Below are 21,657 nucleotides of genomic sequence, written 5' to 3' on the forward strand. Positions count from 1 at the left end.
TGCAATCTACACTATTTCTTTTCATCTTTTACCTTTATTAAAGATAAATACAAACATATTTCATTTCAGCAGTCTATACATTCATGGGGCGTCTGGGTATAATAACCATAGATACACCTGCTCGAAGAATGCTGGATATTCTGTTAGAATATGTTGACGGAATAAGTGTACAAATAAGTGAAAGCGAGGAAAATTTATCAATTTATTTACAGATAATTATAAATAAAGAAATATCACACTGGACGGAAAATTCGGTTAAAAAGTCATAAACCAAAATATCTCCAAACACATAATCGTTATTTCTGGAAAAATGGCGACCATCCCATTGATCCTGGTGTCTGAAATAAGAAATTAGATTTCCTTTTTGTATTTGGTGCACATTCTAGTACATACGAACTCAGACTAATGTAAATTATTATTTGGTTTGTTTTATAAGAATGATACTAAGGAAACGAAAAGGGTTGATAATATTTATATACACATACATGTATCTATGCAAAATGAAATAGGAAATAATTACATTAAATCTTAATGAGTTTTATTTCAATCATGCAAAAAATTGTTTTGTTTAAATGAGATATAATCTGTAGAGAAATGTTGCTTTTTGTGAAGTTATATGCAGACTTTCCTACAATATGTAAAATCCCTCATAAAAACTGCAGAAGTAGGCGCCTGAAAATTAATAATAAACGTCCAACAGACTGAGGACACTTAAAATACAGAATGTAATTAATAATATATTAATAATATATTAAATTGAGACTAAGAGGTGTCATCCTTTAAAAAAAAGAGAACTACCTACCTATTAGATTGCAAAGAAAACATTGATAACTTTATTTTTGAAATAATCTTGCTGACGTTTCAAAAGTGAAAATTCCTGTACGGACAGTGACGCATAGAACGGTTTCTATTGCAAACAGAATTTATATTTAGGTATTCTGGTATTACGGTATTCTGTCCATGTGTCGTTTACCGATTTTTATTTGAAAATTAAAATCGTGTACTTATCTTAATTTTCAAATAAAGGTCGGTAAACGACGCGTGCACCGCCCAAATTCAATTAAGTTGCCCCAATGGTCATTTACAAAATGTTCACTATATTCCATACCTAATATTCGGTAGTTTGCAATCAAGCACTTTAAAAACATTGAAATTTATGACTGGCACAACTTCACTGAATTTGGACGCATACTCTTTGATCTATATATGTACATGCGTAGCTAGAGCTAAGACCTTGCCAAATGGCATTTTAATTATTAACTAATTTCGCCTCTTGCATAAAATCTGCGGTTTTAAATCAGTTTGTAATTAATCACCATTCTTCCATTCTTTGGCTGAGAAGGAAAAATACAAATGATCATTTTTTTTTACACAAATATATGGACCAGTGACCAAAACTTACTACATAGCTGCCCCCCCCCCCCCTCTCCCCCACCCTTCCTCCCCCAAAAACTTGGAAGTGGAAATGTATAAACCTTGCAGATTTGTTTACATGTATAATTTTGCTACATTTTTTAAAAGCAAAACTAACACCATTAAACGTGGGCGTCAAGCTTAGATGCAATTAAAGCAATAATGTATCTTTTGGTAACGGAATTAACTATTCCAACGTACATACCCCTGACAATAGCGGGTGGTTATGCCAAATAGAGAGAACCAACATTGCCGGTAATTTACGACAGAAATAAACTCGACGAAGCTCTGTGAACTGTGTCAGTTCAGTACTTTGAACAAATTAATCAACATTTATTGGCCACCTGTCAATGAAACAATTGTTCGAACACACGTATTTTTGGCTGCAGATCTTAACTTCAAGCATTTCCGTCCATTCATGTCGGTTATATTACACTTTCACTCTGCTCAAAAATAAAAACCAATTCCATATAGCACACATTTTTTCCGATCGTGTCGCGCCAAGTTTATTGGACAGGAAAATTGAAAGTCCCATGTGTTACCCATAAATCATACACATTACAAAACACAACACGGTGTCGCCTCTAACTAGAATTGTGGCGTCCAGTCCAAAGCAATGAAGAAAAAAAGGATACAGAGCTGAATGGTGAAAAAGACCGATCTATTCTAATTCAAAGAGTTTGAAATAACTTGAATTAAAAGACATAATTTAACATAGACAGAGAGAAACTTTCCCATAAAAATACATATTTCTTCAGTTACCTTTTGTTGAAATCAAGTGCGTGTTATATATTTATTGGATTTACAAACATGATTTCAATTCAAAAATCCCCCCCCCCCCCCGAGACGACGTTTTTTCGATATTAAATTAGTTGACCACAGAGTTTTCAGTTTCATTACAATCATATTGTAAAATATGAATTAACTAGGCAAGACTTAAACTATTATTGGAATGAATAAAATGAAAATACAAATAGGATATTTTAGCCCTGAACTGAAAGATTAATTTTTGCAAGAAAATAATAGTAGATTTATGTAAAGTACTAAGATAATGTTCTAAATTTTGAATTTACTCCCACCCAGTAAATTCAAAATTTAGAACATGACAATAACATTGCAAGTCATGCTGACAATAGAAAGACTAAAAAAATGCTTATACTTATAAGCATTACTACAAAAATGTGAAAGTAAAGTTTTTTGATTCTTTAATGAAAAAGCATATATAGCCTAGTGAATGAAAAGCAGGCAGGATATACAACATCCAAAAGGTCCTAGCTGTATTAGAAACAAACCTGATATCACTCAATAATCCATTATGAAAGTTAACTGTTTTTTCACTGAAAGAAATATTTGTTTAAAAAGGTTATGTAATTTAGAAGTTTATTTTGCAATAGTGCGACTGGCATTGTACTTAATTTGAATTTAAGAAAAACATACATTCAATGAAATACATGTACTGGTATATGCTTATTTGACATTTATGGCTTGTAATTTTGTAGAATGTTCATCTTCAATGTAAAATTGTTACATTTCCTCACAAAATGACCTACTGGTAATTCATAAATGCACAAATGTACTGTTAAATAAGTAGAATGTCTACCTCTGTCAGAGACATGCTCTCTGTTTTATTGCATAATAATAATACCTGCTCTGCTTTGGGACATTTTCATCAGAATTAGAACAGAATATACCGGTACCGCTGTTAGTGGTATTTTAATGATTAAACAATCCTAAAAATGTTAATGCCAATGAATATTTAAGATAAAAAAATCACATTTTTACCTACTTTTAATGTATGTCCTAGTTACACATGTTATTAAAACAAACTTTGGTCTGCATGAGCATTATTAACTTTAATGCTCTAAATAAACAAAACTATAATTTTTGCAATTTTACAAATAAATATTATACTTTAATTGAGCAGTTTAACTTTTAATCCAGTACCTATGTAATGATATGAAGATAACAATACATACCTGAGAGAAATTCCTCACATACTTATAATGCTGAAACATAAAAAAAAACATTTCTCTAAATGTGACTTTTGAATACAGTTAATATTTTTATTTTAAAAACTAGATTTAAAACTCCATGCACATTTGCCTTATGTTTTTACTGTACTTTAAAAATATGTCCTGTGTTTTAGAAAGCAATATGTTCTCTAAATTCATACTAACATTACCTGGTAATTAATATTATCTTGTTTCATTACCACATTTGACAGCTTTAAGTTTACAGATACATACGACTTCAGGTCTAACGTCTGCCAATTTCTCTGCCTCATCCTTATACTGCAGAATGCTCCAGATTTCCTCCTTTAAATTCCCCCACCTCTCCTGCATTCGGGATTTTCTGAGACCCTGCATGGCAATCCTATAAAGAAAGTCGAACTCATTAGCAGTTAATTAATTAGACTAAAGTTTAAAGATTTCATTACCACAGGAGAAAGAAGTAAGGATGTTAAAACTACCTGTACAACAAGAAGGACAACCACTACACATAGTTATAATCTTGGAGTAAACTTGCCTTTCTTTCATCAATTCTTCAATCCTATTTTCTATTTTAGCATGGACAGTCTGCTGTACTTTGTCCCTCTTTTTGGTCATGTAGGAGTCTAGGGAGGGGAAGGATCTCATCTGATATACAAATAATGCCCCCGCACTCTCCGACTGATCCCCTCCTTCCTCTTCTCCATAGTCCTTATTGTTTCCTGGATAAAGGAGGTTTTTACATAAGTACAGGTTGACAACTACTGTTTGTAAATCTAGTAGAATTTTATACACTAAAAGAACTACCTGATTTATTCAAGCATGTATCAACCCAACACCCATCTTTCTATTTTAAAAACAAATAATTTTTTTTCTAAATCTCCTTTTGATTGATTGATGACAGGAAATCTGTTATCAATACATAAACAACACCTTTACCTGCTCATGATAGGACAGGTAAGGCTAATTTGTTTTGTATGGTGGAGAAATAAAACATTCCTATAGATCTGTATGTTTTCAGTAATCCATTATAATTCCATTACCTTTCAGAAACAAAAGTTGCCCCATAGCTCCAACAGCAACAACAGGGTCCCAGGGGGTCATAAGTTCATGGGACTTTGGTAGAACAGGTTCACAAAGAACCTTTCCTTGTAGAGTATCTCTGATTTGAACTTTCCCAGATTTCAGGATTGTTATTAGCTGAAAACAAAAATCAACAAGATGTGTTTGTGAAACACTGATGCCCCTGAATGGCAGCTCATTGCCAAGCTTAAAGTTTCTCAAATGGAAGTCAGACTCCAAGGTCAAGGTCAGCCGATAAAAAATGTTGGTATACAAGAAAAGGTCTTATCACAAGGAATACACATGTGAAATATGAAAGCCCTTGCAGCAGCCATTCAGAAACTATGTCAAGGGTTCAGTTTTTAAAAAGTAGATCAAACCCCAAGGTCAAGATATAGAGGTAAAAATTATTGGTACTTATGAAAAGGTTTTATCACAAGGAAAACATCTATAAAATATGGAAGCCCCAGCACCAAGCATTCAAAGATTATGGCCAAGGATAAAGTTTTTTTTTTCAAAAGTAAGTCAAACTCTAAGGTCAAGGTCAAAAGGTCTGAATTGTTAATACCAAAGGGAAGATTCTGGCACTCAGAATACACATGTGAAATATGAAAGCTCTAGCTCCAACCATTCAAAAGTTATAGCCAAGGTTAAAATTTTTCAAAAGTAGCTCAAACTCTAAGGTCAAGGTCAAAATTGTTAATACCAAAGGGAAGGTCTTAGGAATACACATGTAAAATAAGTGCTCCAGTACCACAAGGAATATGCATGTGAAGTACAAAATCCCTAGTACCAACAGTTCAAAAGTTATGGCCAAGGTTAAAATTTGGTAAAATTCTGCAAAAGTGGGTCAAACTCCAAGGTCAAGGTCAAGAGATCAAATATGTTGGCACTCAAGGAAAGTTCTTGTCACAAGAAATACACATTTGAAATATGAAAGCCTTAGTTTCAACCAATCAAAAGTTATGGGCAAGGTTAAAGTTTTTGCGGAGACAAATAGACAGACAGACAGGCAGACAGACAGAGCAAATCTACATGCCCATGAATCGTCAATTAATGGGGCATAAATATCACTGCCACAATGGCGAGGAACAAGGATATTTTGTTTATCAATCAAGAAGTATGTGTTTAACCTCAAATCAATATCTTATATTAGAAAATGTTTTCTGGTATTAGAACTCATCATTCATTTCTTACAATTGTGTATATGGCTATGGCATAGCTTGGCTCATTGGATGAATGTTCATTGTACGTAAAAAAGTTGTGATATTCATGTCAGCTATATCAAATCTTACATTCTGCAAAAGGCAATGACTTTTTTTTTGGTAAGAATATAAGCACTGCATATGAATATTTCTGTCACATTAGACTTTAAGAAGTAAGGTCATGTTATATAAGACACTGGAACAACAATGAACCATGATGCTGCATCTGGCCTGGTTCATAGGAAATGTGAAAGATCTTCACTTATGGTTAGTGATCATGATGTCTATAAATATGGGGCATTTAACATTATACCACTCAAATGATATTTGTAGTTTAGTTAATATCAGACGTAAGATACAAAAGGTATGCAATACTTACCAAATCATGCATTCCTTGTACAGGCTGCACCAGTGTAAATATATCATCTTCTTTCTCTACTCTGTGATAAAGAATATGTCTAATTATATAATTATCATACATGTAATAGGATGTATTGTGTTTCGTAAAAATTTTGTACACATCTTAATAAAATACTCAAGAAATGGTTTTAAAAACTAAATTTTGTGTGAGAACTATAAATCATTAAATATAACTTTAATATATAGAAGTTACTTACCGTGGTGTGACACAGATGGGGTCTAGTTCCAGACCAGGCCCCGTCATCATAACAAACAGAGCCCCATTGTCACACAGAATCAACAAGTAGGTGGAGGATTTAGTTCTGTATGGCTTATAATCATCCACTGTCTGGGGACAGATACTGGGATCCAAGAAGATCAGCTGTGCAATCTTAACTTGGTCCACAATGTTAACAACTCCTCTCTGTATACCTGAAAGAGTTATATCCCTCCAAGATAGATATTCTTCCACATAAAAAGCTTTTTGAAACTATCCAAGTCACAACTTACAACCAGATGCTGTGAAGAAGCTTACAGAGAGATAGGTTCACTTTATGCATAAAATGACCCTGACCATTTACATATAATAGACTAATACCCTATGTCCTAATTAAGCATCAATATAAAGAAAAGACTTGGTGTTTTCATTTTCTGTAGCAAGTTTCTTTTGAGAGTCCAAGTATTGGAAAACGGGCTTTGTGAAATTGCAGTGCTCCTGAATTTTGCAGAAAACAAGTGTATGAGTACCTTCAGCAAAGAATTAAACCAGAAGTCTCTGACAAGACTGTTGCTCTTCTGGTCTGTACTTATCACAAAAGAAGAGAAAAGTAGCACTTGGACATGAAACTACGCAATAGCAATAAATAGAAAAATGATCCTTGGTTTAGTCTCTTTTTGTGACAAGATTTATTGCAATCTGAATCAGACCAAAAATGCAGAAGGAATAGCATTTTGAAAGTATTTCTCAGAAATTTCTATTTTTAGTAACCATGGCAACACCATTCATCAAAATCAAAAAACCAATAAAAAGCATTATGTATCTTAGTGTAGTCTATCTGTGAGCCAAGATATATTGAAATCACATCAAAACTGTAAGAGAAATTGCATTTTTGAAAAATTGTTTACAGACGAACAGACAGATCACGGACACCTTACAATTGCATAAGCTCTTCTGGTCTCTGGCCACTAGTAACCAGTAGAGCTAAAAATGAGCACACCCCTTGATCCAAAAAATAAAACATGGTTTATAATCTATCATTATGTAATCTCACATTTTGGAATAGAGGTTGTGCTCTATAAAAAATATTTAAACAAGATGTGTTTGTGAAACACTGATGCCCCCGTATGGCAGCTTATGGCGAAGGTTAAAGTTTCTCAAATGCAAGTCAAAATCCAGGCAAAAGATAAAAAATGTTAAATTTAAAAGCCCTAGCACCAACCATTCAAAAGTTATGGCCAAGGTTAAAGTTTTTCAAAAGTAGGTCAAACTCCTATGTCAAGGTCAAAGGGTCAAAGTGGTTGGAATCCAAAGAGAGGTCTTGTCACCAGGATTACATATGTGAAGAATGAAAGCCCTAGCACCAACCATTCAAAAATTATGGCCAAGGTTAAAGTTTTTCAAAAGTAGGTCAAACTCCTATGTCAGGTCAAAGGGTCAAAGTGGTTGGTATTCAAAGGAAGGTGATGTCACAAGGATTACATATGTGAAGTAAGAAAACCCTAGCATCAAACATTCAAAAGTTATGGCCAAGGTTAAAGTTTTTCGAAAGTAGGTCAAACTCCTAGGTCAAGGTCAAAGGGTCAAAGTGGTTGGTATCCAAAGGAAGGTCTTGTCACAAGGATTACATATGTGAAGTATAAAAGCCCTAGCTCTAACCGTTCAAAAGTTATGGCCAAGGTTAAAGTTTTTCAAAAGTAGGTCAAACTCCTAGGTCAAGGTCAAAAGGTCAAAGTTGTTGGTATCCAAAGAAAGGTCTTGTAACAAAGAATACACTTGTGAAGTTTGAAACCCCAAGCACCAACCATTCAAAAGTTATGGCCAAGGTTATAGTTTTTCGAAAGTAGGTCAAACTCCAAGGTCAAGGTCAAAAGGTCAAAGTTGTTGGTATCCAAAGGAAGGCCTTGTAACATAGAATACACATGTGAAGTTTGAAACCCCAAGCACCAACTGTTCAGAAGTTATGGCCAAGGTTAAAGTCTCATAAAATTTTGCAAAAGTGGGTCAAACTCCAAGGTCAAGGTCAAAAGGTCAAATATGATGGTACCCAAAGAAAGGTCTTGTCACAAGGAATACACATGTGAAATATGAAAGTCATGGCTCAAACCAATTAAAAGTTATGGGCAAGGTTAAAGTTGACAACAGACAGACAAACAGACAAACAGATAAACAGACAAACAGATAAACAGACAAACAGACAAACAGACAGACAGGACAAAAACAATATACCCCCGGGATATTTCGATCCGGGGGCATAAAAACAGCTTAAAATTTGACCACTTGTAAAGAAATGTTCATGATGTCATAATGCACTGACTAGCAAAGCAAAACAATTACCGTTCATCATTTTCAATAACTATGCAGTCACCAAGGGTCCAAGCGGTATTTAATGCATTGTCAACTAAAACTGAGCAGTTTTGATTTTTCAGAAATTCACAGGGCCAAAAAAGAACCTTGCTCTTATGACAATGATGTTTGATTTTTTTTGTTTTACTTTAGCAGCATACCTAAATATCTGTCCCAGATCACAACATTCCCATTTTCAAATCCAACAGCCAATAAGGAGGAATCATCGCTGATGGAAGATGAGGTCACAGGGCTAGTAAATGGCCAGACTAAATCAGGCTTAACCTCAAAATCTACAATTCATTGCAAACATTTACATCACCAAAAGGAAAGTGGAAATTAGATACTTAACATGTTATTCTAAAACACAGTAATTATTTTTCTTTTATGCCTAAATGTATTAAGTCATAAGAATAGATAAAATCTACTTGACATGATATTATCACCTTTTTTTTCAAATTGTTAACAGAAATTCAAATATTGCATAATTTCTATCCCCCAAAAAGGATTGAAAAGGACACTAATATTAGTTTTTCATTTGTTTTTTTTTTTTTTTGTTTTTTTTTAAGTAATTTCTGCAGATCTAATAAAGTTCTGTCAAGATATCTGATTATAAATAAAAATTTTGTACTTTCTTTGAATATAACTTAATTGAAATATGGAAATTACTTTGTTTTAACCATGACACTGTTGCAATAATTTTTTTTTCACTTTTACAAGTTTATATTGTTGCAAACACATTTAAGGTATGTCACTCGTGAAATTTGTTATATCAAGGATTTTTTGAGAAGTATATATTAGATAAGTACTCATAAAGCATGTTTCAAAATCACAAAGAAAATGGGGGGTCAGTGTGCATCTTACTGAGCTACGGTACAAATAAGTTGACCTTTTTGCACTTAAATTGTAACTAATTGGTTAATCACTTTAATCTTAATCATATTTCATCAGATGTAATTATGGCAATAAATATAATCTTATTTTAGGTAAAATAGTTTGAATAATATTTATCATTGAGCATATCATGCAAATTAATGCGCTTAAATTATTGTATGACCTTTTTGCACTTAAAAAGTATCATATTTCGGGTATAAAAAATCTAAGTAGGCAATAAAATATTTTCCTGTATCAAACTTTTTATGAATTAAGTGCAGATCGGTTTGAGGTATTGTGTTGTTTGAAATAATGAAAGAAAAAATTGGGGTCAGTGATGTAAATTTTGAGATATTGGTTAAAATGTGCGATTTTCAGGCTAAAAACGGTGTAAATTTTATTTTGACTTCTCTAATATATCTTCATTTCTTGACAAAGTCTGTTGAGTGAATGTGCAAAATTTGTTCTAAAAATATAAATTGGGACCTTTATTTAATATTCCTAGCATATCAGAATGAAAAATATTCTCTAAGTAAAAATATGTGGGGTAAAGTTCCAAGATACTAAATTTGACAAATGTGTAGATTTGAAGGATTTAATCTTCTAAATATCCTTCCACCACAAGAAATAGTCCCTCATAAATCTTGCTTCTTTATGAATTTATGAGCAGTTTTTTAATTGAATGTGGAATAATTTGCATTGTTTAATTTAAATATGTTATAAAAATTGAATTGTAGTAAATAGTTTTGAAGTTAAAGGTTCTGACTGAACTTTTCTAAAAAGCTGACGAGTGACATACCTTAAATTCATTTTTAAAAAAGGTTCCTACAACAATGCTATTAATTCGTGTAACAGGTAACCACTTTTTTTTTAAAGATATACCTTTGTGTTGTTTGAGCAATGAGTAATGTACCATATGTGTGGATCCCTTCCACCACACAGCAATAGTTGTTGGCAATCCTGAAATAATTAAGGATTGGAAAATATTATAATGACTTCATAACACATTTATGAATAACTAAGAAACAATAACATGCATATGCCTTTTATTATGTGTGGCATTATTTAAAAAATTATTTAAATGATTGCTAGTATAATACAGTATTATTTCTAAAAACAAAAAAAAAACAGACTGAGGATAATACTTTCATACACATACAATATTAGTTTACATGTAATTCAAGAGTTTACCTTTGAAAAGCATTGTAACGTAATTGTAACGTACCAGGGTAAGTTCAAATGTTTAAAATCATGTATTGGATCTATATATCTTAATTATTCTAGTTCAGAACTATTTTTTTCTTGATTACCTTAAAACAGTTAATTGCTGAATAAATTGCGGGGAAATCATTCTTGAACTAAACTTAACACTATTCTATTATCTAACTCTATATGTCTTGCATTTTTTAACGTATGAGCTAGTATATATACCATTTCATTAATTGTTAATTAATTCTCTTAAACTTTCAGTTGAAGGAGACTAAATTTTTATATCAATCTAAACTTTTAAAAGCAACTGTGTGTTATGCATTTTGTAAACTTTCAAATTCAACAGAATGTTACATTATACACTGTACAAAGTTAACATGTAACTAAAAAGTTTTTGGTTAAGGTAAAGACCCAGTAAATGAAATGGGCATGTGTCTCAGATTTGAGACATAAATTCCTTCAGTGATACTTAATAACAGCTTGCTCAAATATCAAAAAAAAAAATAATTTTTAGCAAAACACAATGAAAAAAAATCTGCATTTAACATAGATTTTCAAGAAGAAAACCAATTATGAAGTGGAAGTAATCCCTTAGCAGCCAAATGAAATATATTCAGATTGCCTACTGTCTCTCAGAAAATGATAATTTTTATATTTTGAATTTTTGAGTGAAAATGAAATTAAAATGAACATGGGTATTCTGATTGTAATCAAATTACTTTTCAAATGAAAATGTTTCATTTTCTACATAATTCACTTATAGCCATAAGGTACAGGAAAAAGTGAGTTTAAATTAATTAAGATTTCATCATGGATGTAGCACCGAAAAGACAGTCTTAACTAACTCATTTACTAGATCTTTACCTTAATAAACTAAAGAAAAAAGCATGATGTTGAGGTGTATTGCAAGGAATATAAAAGCATGGTTATATCATTTTGTCACCCTTATAAAATATTACTCTTTAGTTCATCTTCATTGCCTGAAATAAAATTACAGGATTAACATACAGTCAGAAAAAGGAATGAGAGACTTTCACAAGGAGAAATAGAAAAAATAGACTTACATATATTATTAAATAATAGTTAGAAAGTTTATATAATGTACAGAGTATAACTACATAATATATGAAATAAGTCCCATGAAAGAATAAAGCACTTTTAATCTGATTTTGATTGACTAATATTTAATGGATAGACAATTGTAAAGATATACACATAATTAATAATACCTATCTGACTCTGCTGTTCCAGACCAAAGGGAACCAATCGCCCAGCTGTCATAAAATGGAAATTGACATCCCTGTCAGAAAATAAAAGATAAAAGTACGTTAATGTAGAAAAAACAAGTCAATGTGTCTGTGCATGGCTATAATCCAGTTCTCTCTTATCTTTACCAGTGAATCAAAATAGTTCCCAACAAATTACATGTATACAATGAAGAGAGAAGAATATGATTCCCTAATTTTTACAAATTATGAACACTTACTCGAGTGATTCCAGTTCCTCTTCCTTTGGTAAATAGTCAATAAGGTTGTCATGGAGATGAGCAAACACTTCTTTCCTCATTTCTTTGTGACTGGGAGTTAATATATGATTTATACCTGTACCGATAACCTCCCCTGCATCCACTTTCTGACAAGCTGAATACACTGAGGAGGAGGTGTTACCTGTCAATTAATTGTCACATGATATTTCATCACTTTTATTTATATTCTAATTGTTAAATCTTTTCTATTTAATGTTGAAAGCCTTATTTTCAGTGCTTGGATAATGATCTCAACTAAGCCTACTTAGCTATTCATATAAATTTACAATAACTTGATTTCAATTCCAATTACATTTCATTGTTAGTGGGGGTTTTTTACCCTCAGCAAACAAAGTTTGGGGTAGGGATGGGGGTGTACCTAGGAATCACTTTGTTCATCTCTCAGCATTCATGTATGGGCCATATAAACTTTGTAATTGAGAAATATTGGAAGTTCATACTTGACACAGATTACTTATGACCTGAAGGTGTGTCATGACTTTGATCCAAGGTCATTTCATGCAAGACCAAGGTCACTTGCATAAAAGTGAATAAATTGTGTCCAGTTCATAACTTTCTTATGGAGAATCATTGGAAGTTCATATATTATACAAAAATTACCAATGAAGATGTGTCATGATCTTGATCCAAGGCCATTTGTGGTAAGTTCAAGGTCATTTTTAAATTCTCAACTTATAAAATTCCTTTTCTGACTATATCTTGTGATGGAGAAACAATTTAAGCTCATATTTAAGAAAAAGATTGCTCATTACCTGTAGATGTATCATGATTTTAATGCAAGGTCATTTGCACAAGTTCAAAGTACATGTAACAGGCAGAAAAACTGTATAATTTGTGTCCAGCAACTTTCTAATAGAGACATTTGAAGTTGATACTTCAAACAAAGATTACATGTAAGCTGAGGGAATGTCATATCCTTGACCCAAGGCCATGTCATTGCCAGTAAAATTGTAAAGAATCATAGGAAGTTCATACCTCACACAAAGATTATGTATGACCAGGAGGAATGTTACTTTCTTGAACCAAGGTCATTTGACAAGTTCAAGGTCACTTAAAAGAAAAGGAAAATTGCACTTTGGCCCTTTAAAAAGATTGCAGCATGGAGGAAGGGGGTAATTCTATGAGCTTGCTCATAGTATCTCTAGTTTTTTTTTATTTGTTTACTGTTTTTTCAAGCATCTTTCCTGATAATTCCATATCCCCAGTCAATATCCTGCAACCTTGATGACATAACCCTGACTAATGATAATGTTATTTACATGCACAATAGGCAACTACATATTTGCAAAGTCAAAGTAATACATGTCAACTTTTGCCCCTTTTCAGCCTTTGTTGAGCATGTAATAAATGAAATATTTCAGTGTAATTAATTAAAAATTTTTGTGTAGCCACTGACAATAATCAGACATTTTTGTGGGTGGAAACTTTGTCTTTCAGAATCTCAGATGTTAAGCTAGTGAGTGAGAAATGATGAAAAATAAAATTACTAACACTGCAAACTTGTTTTTATATATAATAGCATGGATTTTTTTTTTTAAACAAGATGTGCAGGTGAATCAGAAGTGCATTTGCTTTAAAGTCAGTGGTGAATTAAATAACAAGTGGTCCATAGGCCACAACGCTCACCGGAGTCACTATATATGGCTCTGATGTTCTTCATCAGCAGAATTTTGCCCCTTTATATATATATATATATACATGTATTCTTTTTTACTGGTGGTCATGTTTTGAAGAAACTTGAATCTACACTAATTCAGAATGCTTCCATATAATTATGACTAATCATAGCTTTGCTGTTATTGAAAAAAATATTTTTAAGATTTTTTCCTATATATTCCTATGTTAAACTCATTGTGGCCCCACCCTATGGGGGGGGGGGGGGGGGAGAGATTCATGATTTGACCAAACTTAAATCTACACTACTTTAGGGTGCTTCCATATAAATATGACTAATCATGACTTTGGTTCTTGAGAAGATTTTGAAAGATTTTTTCCCATATACTCCTATGTAAAACTTTGATCATCAATTGTGGCCCCACTCTACCTCGGGTGTAATGAATTGAACAAACTTGAATCTACGCTACCTGAGAATGATTTGTATAAATAAGACTAATTAATATGGCTTTGCTATTCCTGAGAAGTTTTTAAATATATTTTCTTGTACATTCCTGAGTAAAACTTTGATTGGCCATTCTGGCTCCAACTTACCCAGGAGGTCATGATTTGAATAAAATTGAATTTATATTCTCTGTAATGAAGCTTCATGAAAGTTTCTTCTTTTCTGACCCATTGGTTCTTGAGAACACGATTTTTGAAGGATGCCATTAAAATTTTACTAATTCTTAATTATCTCCTCTTGAGGGAGGTCCTTCATTTGACCTTCACCCAGGGATGGTCTATGCCAAGTTTGATTGAAATTGACCCAGCGGTTCTGGAAAAGAATATATGAAATTGTGAAAAGTTTACAATCACTACAATGATGACAACAACAGACAACGGACAACTTTTGATCAGAAATGCTCACCTGAGCTTCAGGTGAGCTAATAAAAGGGAAAAATCATAAATTATTTTAGTAGCAAATGTAATAAAAAATAAATATTAAAAAGGCCTTGTGAAAAGGAATTTTCAGGAAGAATACAAGAAAAAGGAGAAGAGATTTTAATCACCTTCACCTAGGAATGGAAAACAATTGAACATTTTTAAAGATATGAAAAATCTTAGCAAAAAAAAGAGAGAGAGAAAAGAAAAAAAACAGCTGAAAATAAAATGTTCAGATTGTGAAGCAATGCTAAAATGAATTGTATTTGTATAAGCTGGTCCGTGAAGCATGCCCCAGGCCTTCCAACCAATAGCCAGAAAATTAAATTCTTTATTCTGTATTCTACATATACTTGAAATTATAGACATTCAATTTCATAATCTTTTGCCCACATGCATGAGGCAAACACTAACTATTCACCAAATACCAAATTAAAGGTGAATGTAAACCATTAAGGTATCATGCTAAAATTATCATGACATAGTCATGTGAAATATATAAGCATAAAACTTCTTGCTCCAAAAAAAAAATTAGACTGTCCAAATTACATATCATTGATATTAAACTATTACTCAGTCACCTACATGTACAATGGACAGAATTGCAATGGCCAAACAAAGAAGTTTGATGCAAATGCATGTACATGTACCATGTAGAGGTTAAGACATCAACAATGCATGGAAACATTCGATCTGCTTCACAATCTGACTGACAGAGTATAATAAAAAAAGTAGTAACATAAACTGATAATACAGAGAAATTACCTTTTTGTCTAAGTTCTGAAAAGTTGGTCTTGCATTTTTTATATCTATTTTGTACCATATTGTAAGGTTTACAATTACCATTCACAACCATAAATATATAATAAAAAAAATCATCCACATAAAGCATTTTCCACAGATCATTTCTTTTTTGTTTTGTTTGTGACCCACAAGCCTGTTGACCTACATTACTGACTTACCCGAGATGGAGGGAGGAGGTTTAAGTTTCATCACCACAGAGGTAGGGGACAATTTAGGCATCTGTTTCTCTCCATGACTCTCTTCTTGACTCTTTATCAAAATTCAAGTTAAAATTTTACAATTTAAAAACTATTTACAAATAATTTTTATTTAAAAGGATATTTTTTTCCTTCAATCAATTTTATTAGCATATTTCTATTATCTATTAGAGTGTATAATTTGATAAACTAATAAAAATGCACATACTGAATATCAAATTTGTTCAGACTGATTAAAATCAATATTGGATAAAAGAACCCTTTTCAAAATATAATTTTGATTGAGCACATTCAGTGTAAAATTTGGAAGAGTACACGTGTTTTGTAATGAGAGATTTTCTTCAATAAATGAATCAGTAACTGCTATCAATTAAATTAATATTGCTCTATGAACATGTATGTGTATAATATGTTAGCAAAATTTTGTTAAAGAGAACCCTGCTTGCAATGTTCAATAATAAGGAAATTAAGGGCAATAATTAAACTCTTTCTCTATAATATGAAGAGAATAGAGAACAAATGTGTAATGTGTCCTGCAATTTAACACATGTATATACATGTTAGAGTATCCAAGACATGTACATGTATATAATACAACATATAATGAGGTGTGGATGTTCTGAGAAGTAAGGCGTTCCATTCAGCACGTACAGTACAACAGAAGTGACGAGAGAGAGAAGTTCTCCATGCCAAATATTTGGAATGGGTTAAAACATTCACTGTTAGCAGATTTTGGACAAAAAAACAAAGACTGATACTTTGAGATCAAGATACACCATATAATAGATACACCTAGTAATTTGCAGATGATAATCAAAATCATTCAAGAAAAATAAATAACAAATGATTGCCTTGAATCATAACAAATGCACAAAAAACATTATTTTCAATCATAAAATCTTTCAAGGATCAAATTTCAAACTTCCAAAATCATCAAAAAAACTGTAATTTGATTCACACGACTTTCTGGATTTTACAAACTTATATTAAACTATGAATCAATAAAGTTACGAAAAAGAGTCGCGAGTTAACTCTTAACATCATAATCCAAACCACCTGTATTGATCTCAAAGTAGATATTTTACAGGACTTTTAGGGATGGAACAATGGGAACAAATAATTTATATCTTACAGAAGCCGCCATGTTAACAGACTGCCTAGATGATGTTCGACTAATACTGCGATTTCTGGGCTGATTAAGAAATTCAAAATCTTTGGTAAAACTTTAAATACATTTAAAACTACTCAGTAACACACCCACAGAAAATCAATATTAAATATCCATTATATTGTTTTGATGTGTAAACTACCTGGGTAACAGGTGGGGAAGGATCCACTTCAGTTTGAGTGGGGGCTTCTTCATCTGTTGTGGCTACAGGTTCAGTACCTTGTTCCTGAGGATCCTCCTAAAGTACATGTACATCAAACATTCACATATGTTTATCTTTTTAACAATCACATATATGTTCATTTCACAATTACACATGTTTATTTAACAATTACATAGATTTTTTAACAATCGCCAATATGTTTATAATTTCAATCACTATTAATGTAAGTTTATTAAAGAAAATTAAATACATGCAAGTATCTTTATTTTACAATCTCAAACACTTAATTTACAATCACAAATGATTATCTGCCAATAAAATATTATCTTAACATCTAGCTGACTTGTCCCACATAAATGTTTAATTCACAATCACACATTTATTTCACAATCACACATTTATTTCACAATCTTAATATCTTTCAAATGAAAACTTACTGTTTTTTCTTCCTTCTTTGCCTGTGCTAGAACTGATTCTAACTCACTCAGCCACGCATCCCTAGGAAGTTTGTAAACCTCCAGCCATACTTCAGCTGTTTCTGGATCTGAAGACAGGGAGGATTAATTAAAATATGATTTGAATGCATCTATTAACTTAATTAAATGAGCTTTGAATTAATACTCATTTCTTTCATTTCAGCAAAATTTATAGAATTATAGTAATTTGAGCTTTCATGTATACATGTAAATAAACGAATTTTTACTGGGTAATGAGGATACAAATTCTGTTTATAATCTTTATCAGTATATAACACATGTAAGCTCCAGCTGATGTTGTTCATGATTACAAACTCTAGCTGATAATTATAAAATTAAAAAATATATATTTCTGTTAATTATATTCCATAAGGCAATTTCTACATCTCATTTTTCAGGCCTTACATATTTTGCAATTATCAATTTACAACATGTATACTCACTTTCAAATACTGCGCCGAGATAGTCACCATTTCTTGATGCCTCACACTTAGTTATGATCAGCTTTGTTCCACCCTCCTGTGAGAAAACGTACAATAAAATTCATTATACATATTATAATCACTCTACTTTTCCTATATTCAGATGTTTTGTAATTTTATATTAAAAAGAGAAATAGTGTGCATATAGATACATTTTTTTAAGTGAGATGAGCAAGGTGTACATAAAATTAATTTAAAAAAAGATATTATTTCCATGACTGTCACTCTGTATTTAAGCTTCTGCATTTATCAAAGCTTGCATGGCTACTATTGCAAAAGCAGAAAAAAGATATTGCAAATAAAAGGAATAGATGCTTAAGCAAAAGTTGTTCCTGGTACAAGGTTTCTAACTTTGTTGTCTTTTTCTAAGTACAAGAGAAATATTCATTACAATGTGACTATAAATAGCATATTGCATTTTTTAAGTATGGGCACATCTATACTGTGTAATAAATTTTGTAAATATAATCCTGAAAAGCTTCAAGCATATACTGTAGATATGTACAAATTAGTTTTTTTCTGCGAGGTATTAATTTACACTAAGAAAGCAGTTGCAACTTTTCAAGGGAAATTTGTCATAGTGTACTTAAATCATGATAACATAATCTTTTTTAGCATACAGGGTATTTGCTTATTTATTTTTTCACACATGGATTAAACCAAAATTCTAATTCTGCAGAATTATGACCACATGGAAAAAAAGTATGATTACAGTATGTAAATGTTTATACACATATATCACAAGAAGAAAATTTGTGTACAGACTAATGATAATATTTTATTATACATATATCACAATTGGGAAAATACTTCATAAGAATTTACTTCAAGTTCATTTTTAAATATGTACTAGTATACACTATCATTAAATGTTGGAAATATGTATGTAACAAATTTATTGTTGCCAATCAGTAATTTATACATCTTTAAATTTCTTCACATCAAACTTGCAGATTCTATCTAGCTTCTTCTTTACACACATTACTCACTGCATGAGCGGGGTTAGAGAAAATAGGCCTATGTGCCCCGCCTCTACCTCTCTGTCAATATTAATGAAGGAATGCAAAATTGTTAGTTAGAGTAAGTGCTTAAAAGTCAGTTGAGCTTGTCATATAACAGTACTAAACTCATTTCACTACTGTGAGTAAACTTCTGTCTAAATCTACAATAAATTGCAACATGCACTACACACAAAGCCCCCAGATCATAGTCATACATTTACTACACATGCACTACTCATAATAACCCAAAGATCATAGTAATACATGTACTACACATGCACTACACATAATAACCCAAAGATCATAGTAATACATGTACTACACATGCACTTAATTTCCATTTTCAACTGCATTGTACCCAAGTAGGCTCTCATTGAGCATATCTATCTAAACTAAATCTATTACATTTTAACTTTTAAAGCATGCACCCCCCCCCCCCCCAATAATAAAGCAGTGTTATGTTTTTATCAAAACATTTACAGATATAGGTAAGTGATATGATAAATATTTCTTTTCATAATCATGATAATATGATCTTTTTTGAACTCAGCAACTTCTTTTAACCATTATTCACTGCACATTTTTACAAGTCATGTTAAAAGTTATTATTGACATGAAAAACTATGTTGTTTTCTGACATATCTTTAATTAGTCTTTTTTATTCAAGCCTTTTCTCCTTTCAGCTCTTTTGTTAAGCAGTACTTTTATCTTAATTGTTGATTAGCAAGTTTTGAGTCACAGACATTGCTGGATACCTGTAATTCACTTCCAAAATCATCTGACTATAAGAATGGGTAGAAATTGTAAACAATTGTACATGTATGAGCATCTCTCTCTCCCTCTCTCTCTCAAATGAAATCAAATCAAATCAGGAAATATATATATACTACATGTATCAAATCAAATTCCAGCTAGTTTTTGTATTCAAGAACTCGAATTACAAAGAAACATTTTTTTTTGTACAAAATAATGATGTAGATAAAATATGAAATAAAATTGGTCATAATATAAAAGACAGGATAACTGTTTCAATTCATCATTCTACCTCTGAGTCAAATATTAATTGAACACTTTCTTACCTGAAACTCGTTCAAAATCTTTACGAAGTAAAATTTGTCACCCCCAAATATGAACAATCGTGCAAAACCTGTAATCAAAATAAAATGTGTCAGCAAGTAAAATATATATTTAACATTTTGGTAACTGTAATGTTACTTAATCTATTGATGTTTTTAATGTTCAGGACTAAATTCAAATGTGGTATAAATCTGTTTGTATTACATGTTGCAATTCAAGATTTATTGATAAGATTATGAAACCAACACAATTCTTTACCTTAATAATCAACACATTCTGTCTCAATATTAATGACTTGTATATATACCCATATCATCGATGGTGGTAACTAGATAGACCTGAACACCAATTAAATAAGCCTTCACATAGTGTATATCAACACTCTCTTCCTCCCAAGTGGCTATTCTTTCTTGTGTCAATGAATCCACTGCTGCCAATCCTCGGGGAAGTCCAATGAAAATGTATCGTCCATCAACACTGTCACATATACAGCAGGCCCTTCCATGACTCTGTGGAGGTCAAAGGATCAACTGGTTAAGTGGTTAACACCAGTGAAATTTAAGTATATGAGGTTTTTCTACAAATGAACATTCATTTTTAGCATACTTTTTAAACAATCCTCCTTAATATTACAGTTTTTAAAACAGTCTATATAAATATAATTACAGATCAGTACTACTTTACCCATTTTGATTGCAAATAATCATTCCTACAACTAATTCTGATGTCTTAAAAAAAAAACAAATTAATATTTTGTGAAGAATTTAAATTTAAGCCTGAATAAATGTATACGTATTTTTTTCATATTAATATATTCACTAGATCTATTTTATATATTCACTAGATCTATTTTAAAATTAAGAAAAAAGTGACAGTTTGAAAAAGAAAATAACATCGGACAAAATCTGTTAAGCTAAATCAAAGATAACAACAAAAATATATGCATTCAACACTGTCAATACACTCAGCAACTGTACAGTAACGTTTAAAACATTGACACCTTCATTTGATTTGAACAGTCATACTGTGGCGGGCGGATTCTGCGGCTCTCCTCTAAACGCTCATTTTCACGCTTCTCTATGATTTCCCATACTTCATCATACCACTGTGTAAGAACCTTGTCTATCATACGATATGGCTGTGGAAGTCTATCGACCAGTTGATCGGGATCTGTGATGTAGTCCTCGTCATCCTCCAAAGGGAACTTGTCGATTGATGGCGGAGTAAAATTAACGTTCTTTCTAATGTAAACAGGCATCTCAGTAATGTAGTGTTATGCAAAAAAAATCTTGATTGTATAGTCACGCTTTTGGTTCCCTTATTCAAGTCATTACAGTTAATTTTTTTCGTTTCTAAGCCACAACAATCTACCGGAAATGAAAACAAAGTTTTAGAATAAGTGGCATTACGAACACGAAGATAATTTCTAAAATGAAAAGATTTTTATCCTTCAAAAAATTTGCCAAAAATATGTATATTCATTGATTTTTATA

At 31.8% G+C, this 21,657-nt stretch overlaps 1 protein-coding gene across 3 annotated transcripts; it reads right to left on the minus strand.

The window, feature by feature from the left end:
• Window positions 1-181: 181 nt before the first annotated feature.
• LOC133182377 (WD repeat-containing protein 93-like) lies at window positions 182-21,543 on the minus strand. Of its 3 annotated transcripts, XM_061317204.1 has the most exons (22): window positions 21,165-21,543; window positions 20,472-20,673; window positions 20,167-20,234; window positions 19,076-19,126; window positions 18,048-18,123; window positions 17,566-17,672; window positions 17,108-17,203; window positions 16,930-16,989; window positions 15,759-15,849; window positions 15,562-15,576; window positions 12,199-12,379; window positions 11,942-12,012; window positions 11,672-11,692; window positions 10,386-10,463; window positions 8,792-8,923; window positions 6,286-6,499; window positions 6,048-6,108; window positions 4,445-4,601; window positions 3,940-4,123; window positions 3,660-3,786; window positions 3,390-3,419; window positions 182-338 (listed from the first exon to the last, which is right to left on the minus strand). In XM_061317204.1, exons 1-22 carry the CDS (start codon window positions 21,420-21,422, stop codon window positions 297-299), a joined length of 2,322 nt encoding a protein of 773 aa, XP_061173188.1. In that variant the 5' UTR covers window positions 21,423-21,543; the 3' UTR covers window positions 182-296. The 3 variants fall into 3 exon arrangements, with proteins under 3 accessions (XP_061173188.1, XP_061173189.1, XP_061173190.1); XM_061317205.1 differs by lacking the exon at window positions 19,076-19,126; XM_061317206.1 differs by lacking the exons at window positions 11,672-11,692; window positions 15,562-15,576; window positions 16,930-16,989; window positions 19,076-19,126 and having other exon boundaries at window positions 21,165-21,542.
• Window positions 21,544-21,657: the final 114 nt, after the last annotated feature.

This window comes from Saccostrea echinata, unplaced genomic scaffold (genome assembly GCF_033153115.1).
Source record: "Saccostrea echinata isolate AGI-Se365-2 ecotype Australia unplaced genomic scaffold, CSIRO_AGI_Sech_v1 ptg000009l, whole genome shotgun sequence".
Classification (NCBI taxonomy): Eukaryota; Metazoa; Mollusca; class Bivalvia; order Ostreida; family Ostreidae; genus Saccostrea; species Saccostrea echinata.

Excerpts from the sequence above, each read along its gene's own strand:
- LOC133182377 (XM_061317204.1), bottom strand. The coding sequence starts at position 21,422 with ATGCCTGTTTACATTAGAAAGAACGTTAATTTTACTCCGCCATCAATC. Across the intron at positions 20,235-20,471 it reads TACCACCATCGATGATATGG|GTTTTGCACGATTGTTCATA; the intron begins GTATATATACAA and ends TTTTGATTACAG. Across the intron at positions 6,500-8,791 it reads GATCTGGGACAGATATTTAG|GTATACAGAGAGGAGTTGTT; the intron begins GTATGCTGCTAA and ends TAACTCTTTCAG.